General features: G+C 37.5%; 1 protein-coding gene across 1 annotated transcript; it reads right to left on the bottom strand.

The window, feature by feature from the left end:
* Positions 1–7,854: 7,854 nt before the first annotated feature.
* On the bottom strand, positions 7,855–16,753 carry kcna3a (potassium voltage-gated channel, shaker-related subfamily, member 3a). Its single transcript, XM_051112944.1, has 3 exons — positions 12,919–16,753; positions 10,218–10,343; positions 7,855–8,291 (listed from the first exon to the last, which is right to left on the bottom strand). The coding sequence occupies exon 1, from the start codon at positions 16,655–16,657 to the stop codon at positions 15,110–15,112; it is 1,548 nt and encodes a 515-aa protein (XP_050968901.1). The 5' UTR covers positions 16,658–16,753; the 3' UTR covers positions 7,855–8,291; positions 10,218–10,343; positions 12,919–15,109.
* Between the last annotated feature and the right edge of the window lie 1,438 nt (positions 16,754–18,191).

Genomic DNA, 18,191 nt, shown 5'->3' with positions numbered 1-18,191 from the left:
TCGAAGATTTTGGTTAAAAGTCAGTTACGTGTTTGTTATGCGCATTGGAGTGTATTTTGCATTTAAGGTCATTTATAGTATTATTTTAGTGTTTTGTGTGTCACTGCTGTGTCATTATGTTATTGTCTGTCACAGTTGCTGTAGTGGCCAAATTTGATGCTTTTAAAAATGTCAAAACTTTGTCTCCATGTGTGTGTTTCCCTGCTAGTACCATATGCAGTGCATCCAATAAGAATTTATATTCCTCAAAATGTCACTATTTTTTTTTATTATTCCATTATATACCATTTTTTTACTATTCCAACAAAAAACTGAAAACTTCAAATGGGATTCTAGTGTACTGTTTACTGCATTCTGCACACTATACTTGTCCAGTTGTGGAATTATTTGCAGTATGCAGTGGTGCAGAAATGTGTGTATTTTATGCATGCCGTAAATCTAAAACTATGCACAGTATTTGTAAAATATACTGCAGGAAGTGTAGAAATAGTATGGTAGTTTTCTGAACAGCTGTAGAGTCAATTTTTGACCTTTCTGTCTGTCCATGAAGCTGTGGCATTTTTTACACTGATTGGAGAGAAAGGTTGAGCCATGAAAATCACAGACAGAAAACAATACAGATAAATTGTCTTCCTTCTAACAAAAGCAACAGTTTTGGCCACTTGCTGCAGTGGTAAATCAGTAGGGCATACAAATTTGTGTCCCATTGTGTCAACAAATTTATTTAATTTAAAGTTGTTGCATTTAACATTTGACATACAAATGATTAAGCCAGATCTCATGGCAAATGAATTATTTGTTTGATTTAATTGGTTGAATTCTGTGCTTTCAAGGGATGATTTTGAATACAAATTGTGCTGAGAGCTTTGTGACAGGCTGTTTGTTTTATAGCCAGAGCTTGCATGTCAATCATGCACACATGTAGAGGAAATCTCTCTGACAGCTGAGTCGTTATTCATGAGAGAAGCCAATACAAAGGAGTGTTCATGCACTTCGCCTTGCATTAGCTCACACTCTTTAATTAAAACGGAGAGGTCAGTGTAATTCTGTGCTTGGGTGAGATGTGTGTTTAAGACTAGCCAAAGAGAGGAAATGAAAGCGTGAGCCAAATCTCATTGATCTGGTCGTATACTCATGGTCACACAAAAATACAAGTTCAGTCACAAGGGACAATGTGATCAATGTATAGTAGTTAAAAAGAGTGGTAAGGAAAAGCTTTTAAGGCTGTTAAAAAGATTGTCCTGTCCTGTGGTTTGTGCTAAAGAACAGGACTAAGAGTAAAGAGAGATTCACTGTGATTATCAAATTTTCCTTTATCTTTATGTTTAATAGAGTGCTAGAGTTATTCAGAGATCAGAATCAAATCAAATATATGTATCCAAATCCACTGTTAATACATTGAAATTATGGTGTAGAAATGATTTTCACTTTGCAGAAATTGCTGCATTTCACAAATAATTACAAAGGAATGGCATTGAATTAAATGTGACTTTTTACAGTAGAAAGATTGAAATAGTATTTTTTAAAAGGAGAAGTTCACTTCCAGAACAAATATTTACAGATAATGTACTCACCCCCTTGTCATCCAAGATGTTCAAGCCTTTCGTTCTTCAGTTGTAAAGAAATGACGTCTTTTGAGGGGGGAAAAAACCCATATTGTTGACTTCAATTGTGCCCGTGAGTATGAACGTCCAAAATGCAGCTTCAGTGGGCTCTAAGCAATCCCAGCCAAGGAAGAAGGGTCTTATCTAGCAAAACAATCAGTCATTTTCTGGAAAAAAAAAATCTAAATATATATATATATACAGGGGGACCGAACGGTACTTTTTCCGGCACTTTACTCTCTGTACAATAACAAAAACATTTATTTCAGTGGGCCGCCCCCTAATATAATGGCAGGGGAAACACTGATATTGATTCTTATGCAGCAGGTCTAACTATGCGTGTTTCCAAATTTTAAAAAAATAGTCCAGGATTACATTTCTAACATAAATTTAACCACATTAATAATTCAAGAATTCATAAGTCTTAAGCGTCTAAATGATTCTGCTTTTTTTCCCCAGCACTGCTTGAATTTGAGACAGGAGGTAGCAGACAGTGGCAGGAAGCCAAGAGCCTGAAGCAGCTCAAGGTCACTTACTCACTGCAGCAGATCCATCTCAACCTGCAGCGACACACCCGCGCTCCAGTGTGGATAATGACATTATGACTTGTTTGATTTCATATAATAAAGATAAGGAACAAATCTTAATTAAGGGAATTTTTGATTTAATAGCATAAAATCCACCTGATGATATCCAGCATGTACAGTAGTGTCCTTAAAATCACATTCAAAATGCTATTTTGTGAATAAATCTAGAATGTGAAAGCCAACATACAGATCTCCACTGTTACATTCTGCCATCATTGGATGGTGCTCCTCTTGTTACTATGGCGACAGGCACCTAGAGCCCCTCCGCAGGCAGATTGGAGCTGTGATGACATCACACAGACTGAGGAATCACTGGCGTTGGGCCACAGATGTGATGTCACGCCTGCAGGCTTTTCTAAGTGATCCACAAGTGAGGTGAAAAGAAAGAGGCTTGAGTCAGCATTTAATGGACATCCTTATCAAGTAAGATGATTGTACTTAATAACCTGTGATTTCTAAAAATCCCTTATATAATTGCTCATTCTTAGGGTTAGTGATTGGAATAAAGCCCTAAGTATTACACTTTGGCATATAATCATTCCACACTATTTTTGCAAAGGACATGAATAATACCTCAGATTGCCTGATAATGATACCTCATCCAATCAGCAATCAGATTTTCCTTTGCTTATATTTATTTTTACTTGCCAGATAATAAAATAAATGAAACAGAATTTTTGAAGGCGAGACCCACTGACCATAATATCAAAAATTGGTAGCAATTTTTGTACAATTCTATATTGCTATTGAAAATCCTGAAAACGGTTCACCTCTGACATACGGGTGTGAGTAATGCTTCTTTATGAAACCATCTTGAAGAGTTTCCTTCATCTGACCTTCACTTTTCTCAGCGTTGAAGCTGTTTTCCTGTTTATCTGTTATCATATTGGTCAGTGTTGACCTTCTGTTCCTGTGGTGTATTATAGGACCACAACCTTTTATTTGAAGTAAAGTTTTCTTCTTCTGTTAACTTCGGGTCTCATGGATCATGAAGTCTTTGCTCTGTTCTCTCGGTGTACAGTATCATCAAGGGCAAACCCTGTAATGTTCTCCTGGAGTCTCCCTTCAATTTCACACTCCATTTCCTGTTGAGCCGACAGCCATAAATACCACTGTCTGTGACACCCTAGAAAATGAAATCCCATGTTAACAAAAGAAATGTCGCTTTGATATAGCACCATAATAAGGAACTGTCTTTAAACTAAGTTAATATTAACTTGCAACCAAGAGTTCAACGGCCAGACCGAGATTAATAGAGTGAATCACACCAAATCGGTCATATTTTATCTTAAAATCAATAGAGAGAAAGCTCAATTAGGGAAATTAAGTTTTTTATTATTATTATTATTTTTGCATGATGATTAGGAACATTTTCCACCCAAATACTTATGAAATGCAGTAATAATTAAAAGCAATTATTTATCATAAGAGTATTTGTTGTACCGTATTTAATTTATACTGTTATAAATTTTGTTACAGTAATTTTTTACTTTGTAAATAACCTAATGAATCATGATTATTGAAAATAATGGGACCTCTAGTACAGTAATGAGAATTTGGGTGGAGAATGTCTTGATATCTCTTAATGATCCTAAAATGTGACCACAAAACCAGTCTTACGTAGCATGGGTATATTTGTAGCAATACATTTTTTTTTCACCAGTTTCAACTTAAAAACGTAAGTTCAGCAGCTGCCTTAAAGTTTTACGTTAAATCAACATAAAACTACAAGTCATTTGAACTCATTACAATAAAATGACTTTTACTTTTAAATTGATTTAACTTAAAACGTTAAGGCAGCTGCTGAACTTATGTTTTTAAGTTGAAACTGGTGAAAACTTTTTACAGTGTAGCCAAAAAATACACTGCATGGATCAAATTTATTGGTTTTTCATTACTGCCAAAAATCATTAGGATATTAAGTACAGATCATGTCACTTTAAGATATTTACAGTAGGAAATTTACTAAATATATTATAAAAATATAACTTAATTTGTGATTAGTAATATGCATTGCTAAGAACTTCATTTGGACAATTTTAGAGGTGATTTTCTCAATATTTAGATTTTTTGGCCACCTCAGATTCCAGATTTTTAAGTAGTTGTATCTCGGTCAAATATTGTTCTATTATAACAAACCATACATCAATGAAAAGCTTATTTATTCAGCTTTCAGATTATGTAAATCATGTGGTCCAGGGTCACAAATAGTCTTGAGTTTAATAAATTCATTATTTTTAACGTCTTAAGTTATGAGGTAAAATCTGAAAAGATTCACTCACAAACGTTGGAGGGAGATTAACCACCGTATGCTGCTATGCTTATGAACCATAATATAATGACAGTAAAATGGCATGAAATTAGATAATAGATCAGATTGCTGTTTTGACTGAATGTGATAAGCACACAACTTTATATATATGGCCAGAGGGGGTTTTGTACTTAAATTGGTTATCTTACGGTCCAATCTCCAGTGGTTTAATAGCCTGTCGGAGAGAGTTACTGCAGTGCTAGAATGACACTATTCTGGGATGTGAGAAAGAGAGAGAGAGAGGGGGGAAGACCCCAGGCTTTGTGGAGAACACGTATGCTTATGTGCACAAACACACACGCAACATGCCTCATCTGGCCCCCTGGTGAGAGTGCCGGGCTCAGCTGTTTCATTCAAGCAGTGAAGGAGGCTCTTATTATCACACATACACAGAACTACTGGGAATACACCTGCTGAGGCCTCTGCACACTCAACAACATCCTCATGTCATTTCCTGTTGTAGGATACCTATTTCTGTATGTTAAAAAAAGTGTAATAAATGCACAGAAATAATTTCTGCTTCCTTATTTTTACATGATTTTAGTCAGTGATCAGCATCAAGAATATAAAAGTTTGTATGTTTTCTAAAAAAAATGTGTGTTTTTTTTTTCTTGCAAAACTCAATACCACCATGCTAGGATGTTCTGTTTAGTCACTAGGTTGCTACTAAGTGGTTGCTAGGGTGTTGCTATGGTATGTTGTTAGGACGCACTGGGTGGTCACTAGGGTATTACTAGATGGTTGTTAGGGTGTTTTGGGTGGTTGTTATGGTGTTGCTTTGGTATGTGATTGCTATTGGGTGTTCTGGGTTTGTTGCTAGGGTGTTCTGAATTGTTACTAAATGGTTGCTATGGTACGTGGTTGCTAGGGTGTTCTAGATATTGGTTGTTGCTAAAGTATGTTGTTGCAAAGGTGTTCTGAGTGTTTAGGAGTGTTACTAGGTGGTTGCTAGGGTGTTGGGTGGTCGCTAGGTTGTTGCTAAGGTATGTGATTGAAGGGGTGTTCTGGGAGTTCACTGAGGTGTTTCTACAGTATGTTGCTAGGGTATTCTAGGTCATTAATAGGATGTTGCCACAGTATGTAGTTGCTAGGGTATTGCTATGTTATGTGGATGTTTGGATGCACTGGGTGGTCACTAGAGTGTTACTAGATGGTTGCTAGGGTGTTTTGGGTGGTCATTATGGTGTTGCTTAGTTACTTTGGTATGTGATTGCTATAGGGTGTTCTGGGTGGTTGCTAGGCTGTTCTGGGTTTGTTGCTAGGGTGTTCTGAATGGTCACTTAGGTGTTTGGGTGGTCACTAGGTTGTTACTAAGTGGTTACTAGGGTGTTGCTATGGTATGTGGTTGTTAGGACACAATAGGTGGTCACTAGGGTGTTACTAGATGGTTGCCAGGGTGTTTTGGGTGGTCATTATGGTGTTGCTTAGGGTGTTACTTTGGTATGTGATTGCTATAAGGTGTTCTGGGTGGTTGCTAGGCTGTTCTGGGTTTGTTGCTAGGGTGTTCTGAATGGTCACTAAGTGTTTTACTAGGGTGTTGCTATTGTATGTGGTTGTTAGGGCACAGTGGGTGGTCACTAGGTTGTTACTAGATGGTTGCTAGGGTGTTTTGGGTGGTCGTTATGGTGTTGCTAGGTCGTTGTTTTGGGTGTTACTTTGATATGTGTTTGCAAGGTGTTCTGGGTGGCTGCTAAGGTGTTGCTATGGTATGTTGTTGCTAGGGTATATTGGTTGGTGACTAGGGTGTTGCTAAGTGGTTGCTAGGATGTTTCTAGGTGGCCACTAGGGTGTTCTGGATGGATGTTTGGATTTTGTTATAGTATGTGTTCTGGGTCATCACAAGATTGTGTCTAGGTGGTTGCTAGGGTGTTCTGAGTCATTGCTAGGGTGTTGCTTGAGTTTTTTTTTCTATAAATCCTGTTTTATGAATCTGTTTTTCTTTACCTTCTACAGTAGGAACTAGGAAGTTCAGCTTAGTTAAAGACATCAGTTTCTGCATTAAGCCATATAATGATTCTGCCTATAGTTTATATATTTTTCAGATTAAATCACGACATGATGCAGCATAAAGTGGTAATATTGTCTACAGCCAAATATGTTCTCTGTTTGATGTGAAACACAGAGAAATCGTGCAGTTCTGAGGCTCTGTGGGTTGTTCTGGCTAAATCCCAACCATATGGGACCACTGTAGATCTGAAACTTGCAGACTTACTCAGTGACTCTTCAGGGGCCAAATGCTACTCCATTATACTCTAGTGCTTGATAAAATAAATATTTAGTCTTCCATATTTATCATTTTTTTTTCTTTTGGAGCTTAGATGTTCAAATATTGTTTTTGAAGGATGTGGAAAGATTGTTTGGTTTGCTGTCTGTAATAGAACAGGCTGACTTTAGCAACAGCTTTGTTGTAAAGGTCTGTTGCACAACCGGGTGTCAGATTTGTCAATATATATATATATATATATATATATATATATTTTATGTTTTAGTTTAATCATAACTAATTTTTCATCAAATTCATCTTTAAGGCAGAGCGTGTGTACAATTGAATTTGTTCTTCTGAGGTTGAGACTTAAAAGTATTTGGACACTTACACCACACTTAAAAACTGAATGTATTTGCATTATATAGCAAAATACAAACCAAGAGACATCTGCACTCAAATGCAGAATTATCTTAGTTTTCCCAAGCCATTTTTGCTCAGTTTTAGTCAACAGGTGTTGTGATTTTTAAAGATGTATGAAATGGAGTAATAACAGGTGTAGATCATCACATTAAGGCTTACTATAAAATGTGTGCAGATGCACTAAATTATGTACTACAAACTTAAAAGTGTTTTTGAAAATTTTTGTGTATGGAAGTATTCACAAATCTACAAAAATGGCAAAAATCGCTGTATTATGCATACCAGGCCAGTAGCTGGTGACACTGTTTTCAAAAATGTGCATTTTTCACATTTCAGGCCCCCAAAACACAGCTGTTGTGTAAATGAACAGCCAAAATGCATGAAGTGTTCCACTCTCTGGAAAAAAAAGGTACAAAAGCTATCACTGGGGGTGGTACCTCTTCAGAAGGTGACCTTAAAGTGTACATAGTATCTACAATGTACAAAAATGCACCTTTTTTGAAAAGGTACCACCACAGTGATAGCTTTTGTACCTATTTTCTGAGAGTGTAGTTGAAAACTGAGTTGTCTTAACGTCCCTTATTTCTTTTTTAACAGTTCTGCTTGAAAAGTGTGCATGGTTTGATATTGTGTGTGACATTCACAGATTTTTAAGTGTGGCTGAAGTGACCTATCTAGAGAGTATATGGCATATCATATGATTATATAGGCAATATGAGACAAAAATATCTGTCCGACAATTTATATGGTCAAAGAGCAAGAAAGATTTAGTTTCCACATAGTTCTCACATCTGGCACAACAACAGCTAAACTGTAAATACATGATGGACACCAGAAAACAGCTTGATTAATATCTGCCAGATAGCAGAGGGCAGTGGTCTCCAAGATGATCATCTCATGTCCAACAGTTCAACAGTTCTCTTCGTATTGCTTTCTTCGTATTAAAAGTGAACCTGCAGAATGTACCCAAAAAAGGCCACTTCTAGAGTGTTGCGGTTCACTGTGATTCAGCCAGACGTAAATGGGAAGTGGCAGTAGAGATATGCGGGCATCTTCTGTGCTGTTTGAAGGTGATTTCAGTTCTGTTTTGGTAGCAGAAAGGTTAACGGCCTCCGTTTCTATTGGTCATCTGTCCTAGGCACTGCGTGGATCTCCCCCGGAGCCTGTAGAAACAGACGCACGCAAACGTATTACGCTGCTGGAATGTGACAGATGAAATGAAGCAGTTTACTCACACGCTCAAGTGAGAGGGAAACACATTTTTCAAGCTGAAAGACTTTTATATATTATACCGCCTACTTGAGCACAGCTCTGCATTATAATGTCTCTCTCTCGCGATTATCTCGCTCTCCCTTTCAGTCAACCTCAGTCTCCGGCTAATTAATGAACTGAAGCAGACGCGGCACCTCCGGTGACAATGATAGAACAGTTATATCATTCAAGAGCGAGTGCGAGATGACTAGAGGAGATTATTAACACGTTGTGAGCGCAAACACACGCACCTAAAATGAACGCGGTGGTAAATTGCTCCAGTAACCCAACAACGCCGAGAGCTTTAAGAATCAAGGCAGAATTACAAGCGTAAATGAAAATAATCTGCTCTGTTTACTGGAGCCTTCAAGGTTAAGTAAACAAAAACTTTGGGGTACATATAATCATCTGTAAAAGGGCTTCAATTTATATTTGTTTTCATATTTTAGGAGAGAAAAGGTCTTGAAATCATACACCTGAAGGGTGTAATTTGTGCTAAAACAGGTTGGATATGAATCCGGCACCTCCGGAATTTGAGCTGGCAGTGGATTTCTATAAAAGGAACTGATAATATGATCTGTGCATGATTCAGAAAAACTATAAATAATTGTTCGTTGTCAAAAATAAGTAACAAATATAAAATGTAAAGTGGTAATGTCACATCTCACCGTGGCACACACTTTTTTATTTTTGACATTAAAAAAGTCACTCATTCTCACCAGGGCTGCATTTCCTTGATCAAAAATACTATTGTAAAATATTACCTTTTTGTGTATGTGAATAGATTTTAAAAATTAATTTATTACTGTGATGCAAAGCTGAATTTTCAGCATCATTCAGTGTCACATGATCTTTCAGAAATCATTCTAATAGGCTGATTTACCACTCAAGAAACATTTCTGATATCTGATCCTGTTTTATTTTTAGGCGTCTTATATCAAATTAACGCATCCTTGCTGAATAAAGGCACTCTGTCCACAAACTTTTTAATGGTAGTGTATATCACATAAATACTTTGCATAGTTTTTAAAAAAAATCAGTTTTGATAATGCAAGTCATGATATAAATTACTCTGTATTACAGCTAATGTGAAATCCATTTGAGGTTCAGGTTTATTTTTGCTCTGCACGGCAAAGGGCATTTCATCTACAAATCAATATTATGCATAAATACATTCCATCCACCACAATACAATCTCGTGCCAAATAATCCATTTACCATGACAGAAATGCCACTATGACAGCATCCATCTGGACAGAATTAAAACAAATGTTATATGCCCTATATATTTCTATGCTTTTTCTTACCTCCTATTGTGTAAAATGAGTCTTTTTTTTAAATTAAATTAATACTTGTATTCAGTAAGGATGCATAAAATTGATAAAAAGTGACCTTAAAAACATTTTAATGTTAGAAGAGGTTTCTATTTTAACTAAATGCTGTTATTTTGAGCATCAAAGACTCGTAAAAATATATCTGTATCACTGTTTCCACAAAAATATGAAGAGGTGCACACCTGTTTTCAACACTGATAATAATAATAAATGTTTCTTGAGCAGCAAATCAGCATATTAAAATGATTTCTGAAGGATCATGTGACATTGAAGACTGGAGTAATGATGCTGAAAATAAATTACATTTTAACATATATTTGCATGATTTTAAATTGTGATAATATTACATTTTTACTGTATTTTTGATCAAATAAAGAGACTTTGAATGGTAGTGTAAGTGATATAGATGCTATAGATAGTTATGCTAAGACTTGTATGCATTTTGGTGCACAACAATAATATTGGACAGCAAAACAATATCCAGAAAAAGTACAAGAAGTTTACCTTCAAAATACTGTTGTCTTCAGTGTTATGGAGTACGTCACAAATGAGTTTCAGTTTGTCTTATTAGCCTAATATCCGTCATTAGCAAACTTCAGAATTCCAATGAACAGACGTCCAGGTTGTTTCCTTTAAAGAAACACAAGAAGTCCGTTAACTTTGTTGAAGAAGCCACAGTTATAATAAGCACACTTTAGGAAAGAGTTAATGGACTCGTGACTCTTAGGATGCAGATGTCAACCTGAATTTTGAGAGGTGTCATGCGAGCCACAACACCTCAGACAGCAAGCTCTCTGTGTTAACACCTCGGATATAACAGCTAGCAAATGTGAGAGTCAGCACAGAGTCAGAAACCAAACTAACACACATACACTATAATAAGAAATCATCCTTCACATCTGATCATAGACGAGCCTTTTCTAGGAATGCTTGAATATTTCCGAGAGACGGAAAAACTAAAGATCTAAGTATGGAGGGAACATTAAATTGGGTAGTTTTTTTCCCCCACAAGCATTAGACAAGCGGTTTTCAAAGTGAGGTCCAAAGGGCTACAAGAGACTGCTGAGGGGTTATGTGGAAAAGTAACATAAAAACATTGACATAAACTACTCCTAAATGTACTGTAAAAACATTTTTTGTGAAGCTGCATGAACAACATGAACAAAAAGTACATTTATTACAGTATTTAAATTAACATTAATAAAACTATAGTTATTCATTGTTAGTTCATGTTAGGTCACAGTGGATTAACTAATGTTAATAAATGTGTAACAAACAACTTTTTGTTTTAATAATGCATTAGTAAATGTTGAAATTAACATTGACTAAGATTAATAAATGCTGCAGAAGTATTGTTAATTTTTAAGTAGTTAGTTCTTAACTAAAGTGTCACCAAAAATACAAATAATAAATAAATATTACAAAATATTCAAATTAAATAAATAAAATACATTAAAATAAATACATAAAAATGAGATTAAATAAGTGAATCAGTGAATTAATAGTAAATGTAACAGTTCAGTGGTATTATTAGTATAAAATAATGTAGCTTAATAGAAGTTAAATATTTTTAAAAAATTATTTTACTTTGTAAAAATGTGATTTAATGTAATTTAAGTTAAAATGACTTGTACAACCAAGTTTTTTTTTTTTTTTTTAAACTTGCAGCAAATTAACATTTTGTTGAAATAGGTAGAAATCTTTACAGTGTAGACACAGTAATAATATTATTTTTTCATGATATAAATAGGCTCTTTATACAAAAAATATTTCAGCACGAGGGTCCCTCACAAAGATATATCATATTTTAGGGTTCATGGCATCTAAAAGATAATAAAAAGCTTTCACTGAGGAAAAAAAAGGTTGCCAGATATTTAATTTCATGATAAGTTAATTGGTAACACTTTTCAATAAGGTTGACTAGTTAACGTTAGTTAACTACATTAGTTAACATGAACTAAGTATAACTGTTAATTTCAGCATTTACTAAGTCATTGTTAAAATCACAAGCTGTGTTTGTTAACATTAGTCAACGCACTGTGAATTAACAAACAATGACTGTCTTTTTAATAATTAGCATTAACAAAGATTAATACACAGTGTTGTTCATTGATTGATCATACATTAACTAATGTTAACAAATGACACCTTACTGTAAAGTGTTACTAATTAATTTATGTTCTTTCCACATTGTAGGTGGCAAAGTTAAACCTGGTTTTCTCACAAAGCAGTGATTGTTCTTTTGCACAGATGTGTCACTTGATGGCAGCACTGAGCAACAAATCAGCAAGTACCTATTTGATTCACACCACTCAAATAAGCATCACATATCTGGTGTTATGAAAGTGTACAAGTCATTAGGCTAAATCGAGCAATAAATTGCATGTAGATTCGTTTTGATTAAAAATAATTTGTACTTGTTTTCTTTATAAACGAATGAATGTAATAACGGTCACGCTTGTCTTCCGCTGCTGATCTGTTTCTAGGCAGTGTGAAATGACGACTAGGGCGGGAAGCGCAGATGACTGTGAGTGAACCGCACAGGTCTACAGGTTGAGAATGATTCTCTCTGACTGAGCGCTTGGAACGTGTCTGGCGGACCGCCGCGCGGCCTCTAACACCCGTCAACGGGAGTGTCAGCGTGAAACCTCCGGTAATCAGCTCACGCTGCACCTCGCGTCCTGTTTTCTCCACAGGAGAACCAAATAGGGAACGCCTGAGTGAGCCCATAACCTATACACAATCACGCTTTGACAGCTACAAAGAAAAAGCACCCGAGCCACATGCAGGCGACAAGAGCAATCCACCACAAACTACTTCGCGCACTGGAGCCACGCCTGCATTTTGCATGCACAGCATGCTTTTTGTCGCTCTGACGGTCGGTTTTGTCAATATCAATCATTTTGCACATGCAACACATTCAGTCGTTTGTAAAAGATTAAAAAAGGGAAATATGTGGTAGTGCATCAGCTCTGGATGGTTTGCAAAGCCAGGGTTATGCAAATTATTTGCAGAATCTGTTTTACATACTAGCACAAGGCTGCTAAATGTTCGAGATACATGCAATAAAGGATTGAGATAGCCTACAGGATCCTTTTCTGATCGCAATTCTCGCGCTCTATTTTGCCAGTCAGGCTTTGTGAACCATCTGGAGCGTTGCTCTGACAACGGGGGAGGATGTCATGGTAACATTAACGGGGGTTACCCAGGAAACTGTAGTCGCCATGGAGACTGCATCACAAGGCGGACTCAAGGCGTGATCTCTCAGTCTTTCAGTCTCTGATCTTGTAGTCTCCCATGCCATGGAGGCGATGAGTCCGACGTGCGTTCTCCCCCCGATCCGAGCCACCTTTTCAGATGCTTCCTCTTATTTTCCCAGAATTCAGAACCGTTGTGACGTCTCACTTACAGGGAAACCGTGAACGCTCTATTTTTAGGCTAGACGTGATTTGAGTTTTACATAATCTGGAGATGACTACATTTTCGCACACCGAGCAACTTGATCACAAAATAAAGATATATTTTCTCTCATTCAGTATTAACCCATTTCATTTGGTACAAGCAAGTCAGGTTCAATAGACACACAAAGTTTCGATTACATTATTAACAAAACGAATAGCTTTTTTTCCACATTCATTGCGTTTAAATGAAGTCTGTACTGAGATGTTTTGGTGATTCTTCAATTAGGGAAACTGTTAATCTATTAATCTATGTTAATCTATATTATTTATCATGGAAAAAAGATCAGATGACCTTAATAACCTCCAGAAAAAAGTTTAAATTAGTTGAGCCAATTAACATAGTTTATAAAAATACAAGAAATGGACTCTTTCAGAATAAAATACCTAATATAAACCTACTCTAAGGTCATGATTCCTTCTTAATATGTAAAATTAATGATATTCTGTCACCTATCATCATAACATGAAACATTTTAATTAATTAATTAATTAAAAAAAAAGACACCATAGGGACAAGTAATTCTTTGTTATAAAATATTTTTTTTTTTTTTTAAATAGCAATTTAAATTTAAAAAAAGTTTTTTTTGTAAAATATCCCTGATTTCAATACATTTTTAAATTATTTTAAAAAATGAGTTTAAAAGTCTGGGTAGAAGATGATTCTGGCAAATTTCAGTACTTAAAATACAGAAACGCAATTAAAGAGACACATTAAAAATCTATGTTAATGTAGGATATGTTATATATGATCCTAGATGACACGAAAGTTCCCCTAATTGAAGAATCGCCCATATATTCAACAAAATACATATGGTCAACACAGCATTATCTTCAGTTTGTTCACATTAACAGCGACACATATTCGGTTGTTTCACTTTTGCCACAAAACGTAAGATATTGCGAATACTAACGTATTATGATGATTATATGTTAACACTGATAACAAACGCAGACTTACGAGCACAATATTTGCAGTGTGGGTGTTTCATCTGTTTAGTCCCTGACCTGAAACTTATCCTGTGTGCTGTAGACAAATGCAACACGTGAATCGGAGTTTGGCACCTTTCTACCAAAAAAAAGCGCCCTGCTTTAGTGTAATATGCTGGCTTGTCCATGTAGGGTACAGCGGATCTAAAAGCCCCCCCGGGGTAAAAGGCCCTTGTGATTTACACAATCCCAAAACACTAAATAGCAAAAAAACTACCACAGTACTTTCCTAAACACCTGTTTGTCTCTGTGCACTGCTGAACTGTCATGATTCATGAGGTGTGCAATGACAAAAGACTGATTTTGAAGTTTCTTCTTCAGATGCTTTTCAAAATGCTTTTCTCAGATGTATGTAGCTAATAGAAATCATTACAATCTGAATTCTGAAAGGGATTTAGTCTGTAATTTTCAGTACCTGTTGAATAGCCAAAAATATAGTTAAGTTGGTAAAGTATGATGACGCAGACTGCCTTTAGAGCAACTAACTGTATGTTTTCTGTAATTAGGAGGGAATAAATTTAACTATGTATATGCAATGTGGATTTATATTAACTTCTATAGTCACAATATGAAATCTGACTGCACTGTAGCTCCATGAAAGTGAGTAAATAAACTGAAAATAGCTACAGCATTTGCTAAAGTATTTAAATGTTACTCTAAAAATATCAAAAGTATTTGCATATGGTGACAAACTCTTTTTTCTAGCTGCCTTTATATTTATTTTTTAACCAAAACTTTTAGCATTTCCTTTATACAAATTATATGTATCTCCATCTATCATCAGCAAAAATAAATATCTTTTCAACTACTTTGGGACCTAAACAAAAATTCACATTTTCCCTCAAACGGAGGCTTTTAGCCCTGTTGTACCCTAATAACGCAGCACCTCGCGTTCGCACCGGTGCCATCATGGTGAGTATTGTAAGACTGTCTGGCACTGTACATGATTTACACGTCTGTGAAAATCTTTTTAATATTCACGCAGTTTTGATTGTTCTGGTTGGAGTAGTTTGGCTGTTTGAAAGCACTATTTATTCCTTCCTCTATGACCATATATTCCGATTTACTGAGGGAGGACGTGCTCTGTGTCCGTTTCAGATCTTCTGTGGAGTTGAGATGCTGACAGCTGCCAACGTGGAGGTATTGTGCGTGCTCTTCCCCGTCAGTCTCCCGGTGATAAAAGTAATTGAAATTGGACACGATGACAGGCACGGGCAGCGCAATGGTCAATACGCCAGCGATGGCGCACAAAGAGCCCACAATTTTGCCTCCGATGGTTACTGGATGCATGTCTCCATAGCCGACTGTAGTCATGGTAACCACAGCCCACCAAAAAGCATCAGGGATGCTGCTGAAACTCGAGGTAGGGTCGTCGGCCTCAGCGAAGTAGACGGCGCTGGAAAACAAGATGACCCCGATGAAGAGGAAGAAGATGAGGAGTCCCAGCTCCCGCATGCTGGCTTTTAGGGTCTGGCCGAGAATCTGGAGGCCTTTGGAGTGGCGCGAGAGCTTGAAGATGCGAAAGACCCTCACCAGACGGATCACGCGGAGGATGGCCAGCGACATGGCTTGTTGGCCGTTGCCTTGCCTCTCGGCCAGCTCCGTCCCCAGAGTGATAAAGTAAGGAATGATAGCCACGATGTCAATGATATTCATGATGTTTTTGGAAAAGGTAGCCTTGCTGGGGCACGCGAAGAAGCGCACGAGCAGTTCGAAAGAGAACCAGATGATGCAAAGGGTCTCGATCACAAAGAAAGGGTCTGTGAAAGTGCTGGACACAAAGGGGCCAGTGCCATTCGCAATAGGCGAGGCGGTAGTCGGGTCCTTGTCGTCCCTAAACTCAGGCAGGGTTTCCAAACAGAAGATAACAATGGAAATCAAAATGACCAAAACAGACACAATAGCAATGCCTCTGGCAGGACCAGAGCTCTCTGGGTACTCAAACAAAAGCCAGACCTGTCTCTGAAATTCGTGGTTTGGCAGCGGTCGCTCTTCCTCTTTGATAAAGCCCTCATCCTCGCGAAATTTCTCCATGGCTTCCTCACCAAGTTGATAAAAGCGAATCTCCTCGGAGAAGATGTCAATGGGAACGTTGACGGGTCTCCGAATGCGCCCGCCGGATTGATAGTAGTAGAGGATGGCATCGAAGCTCGGTCGGTTCCTGTCAAAGAAATACTCGTTTCTGAGCGGGTCAAAGTAGCGCATCCTTTTCTTCGGGTCCCCGAGCAGCGTGTCCGGGAACTGGTTGAAAGTTTTCAGCTGCGTCTCGAAGCGCAGTCCGGAGATGTTGATGACCACTCGCTCGCAGCACTCGTGGTCCGGCTCGTATCGATCCAGCGACAGGTGACTGGGCAGCGCCGCGGTTTCCTCCAGCATGTTATCGCACGCCACAACTGTCATGATGTCCTTCTCCGTCTCCGCGTACCCGTGGTTGTCGGCGTTGGTCCCTCTGTGGCTGGCTGAGGGCGAGTCGATGAGGTTATAGTGGTCATCCATACAGGTGAGGAGACGGAGCGGCAGAGGGCGACCCGCCTCCCCTACCTAACATCGGGTGAACTGAGGGTTTTCTCTGTCGTGCGCGCTCTCTTTTGCTTTTTAACACACTGTCGCCGCCCCACGGAGCTTTATAAACACATGTCTACTCCCGCCCACGGCGAGCATATGCCTGACACATTTCCACCACTCACCCAATCGGAGCCCAACAAGACAAGAGCATCGATTCTGTGTTTTGCCTTGCGCGCACGACGCAAATCATTCACAAAGTATCCAAAATGACGCGAGATTCAACGATTGCAACTTGCCAAAAACGCGCTCTCTCACACAGTTTGGGAGTTTTGCAAGTTCTTTTTCGTGCATCAAAAATTGTTAGTTACTTAATTAACTTTTTTTTGGTTATTATATTGATATATGTGACCCTGGAGCACAAAACCAGTCGTAAGGGTCAATATTTTGAAATTGAGATCTGAACAACATACATCAATAAATAAGCGTTCCACTGATGTATGGTTTGTTAGAGGGTGCAAAAAATCAAAATACTGAGAAATTCGCCTTTAAAGTTGTTCAAATGAAGTTCTTAGCAATGCATATTATTAATCAAAAATTAAGTTTTGATATATTTACGGTAGAAAATTCACAAAATATCTTAATGGAACATGAGCTTTACTTAATATCCTAATGATTTTTGGACCCATCATTTTGACCCATACAATGTATTTTTGGCTATTGCTACAAATATACCCGTGCTACTTAAGACTTATATCCAGGGTCACATATAAGTCTCGTTTTCCCATTCAGTACTGAACGGGAAGCATACTGTTGCTATGGTAACCTCCTCAGGCAAACACTTTCTGCGTTTATTTAGTTAGCAATGGTAGTTTTTTTTTTTTTATTATATTATTAACAGTGCAAACCGACAAAACTGTCATTATCAACTGCATATGACAAATGCAGTAAATTAAAAAGTCTTTTAGTTGAGCCAGTTGTGTCTCACGAGTCTCTCAGGAGAACCTTAATGACAGAAAAAAAAAAAAAAACAGATACTACGTGAACGAATAAATAAAATGCCACGCACTGTATTGTTTACAAAAGGAAGAACACATGATGCCATAATATTTGTTTAAACGACTCAAGTGTCATTTGTCATTTTTGCAGAAATAGCATAGCGTAAACACTTACTTCCCGTTTTTAAACAACAAACTGGTTATTGCCAAAGGCACGAATTGTTTTCGTGTGGCTTTGTCTGAGAAAAGCGTTGATTGGCTGAACGTTCCTATGAAGAAATCGGAGCTCTCCATGGTACTGAAGCAGTGCGAGCGCGGGAGGGAGGGAGGAAAACATGAAGAGACTGACCTGTATCTGCTGAGCAGAATCACATCTTCGCAATTAGCCGTTTGTATCATGATGTTTTGTCAAATTATGAACGCATTCAGTCTGGCAGTGATTCAAAGTCTTTTTTTCCCCACGACCAAAGTCTTTTTTATTAAAGATAGGCGTTAGCTATTAAACCATATATAAAGAAACCAAAGATATT

This window comes from Labeo rohita, chromosome 6 (assembly GCF_022985175.1).
Source record: "Labeo rohita strain BAU-BD-2019 chromosome 6, IGBB_LRoh.1.0, whole genome shotgun sequence".
NCBI classification, from domain to species: Eukaryota; Metazoa; Chordata; class Actinopteri; order Cypriniformes; family Cyprinidae; genus Labeo; species Labeo rohita.
The sequence above is the reverse complement of the archived record's forward strand: the minus strand, read 5'-3'. Positions and strand labels throughout refer to the sequence as shown.

Bases quoted from the DNA above. Each gene is read 5' to 3' on its own strand.
- kcna3a (XM_051112944.1), bottom strand. From the start codon at position 16,657: ATGGATGACCACTATAACCTCATCGACTCGCCCTCAGCCAGCCACAGA.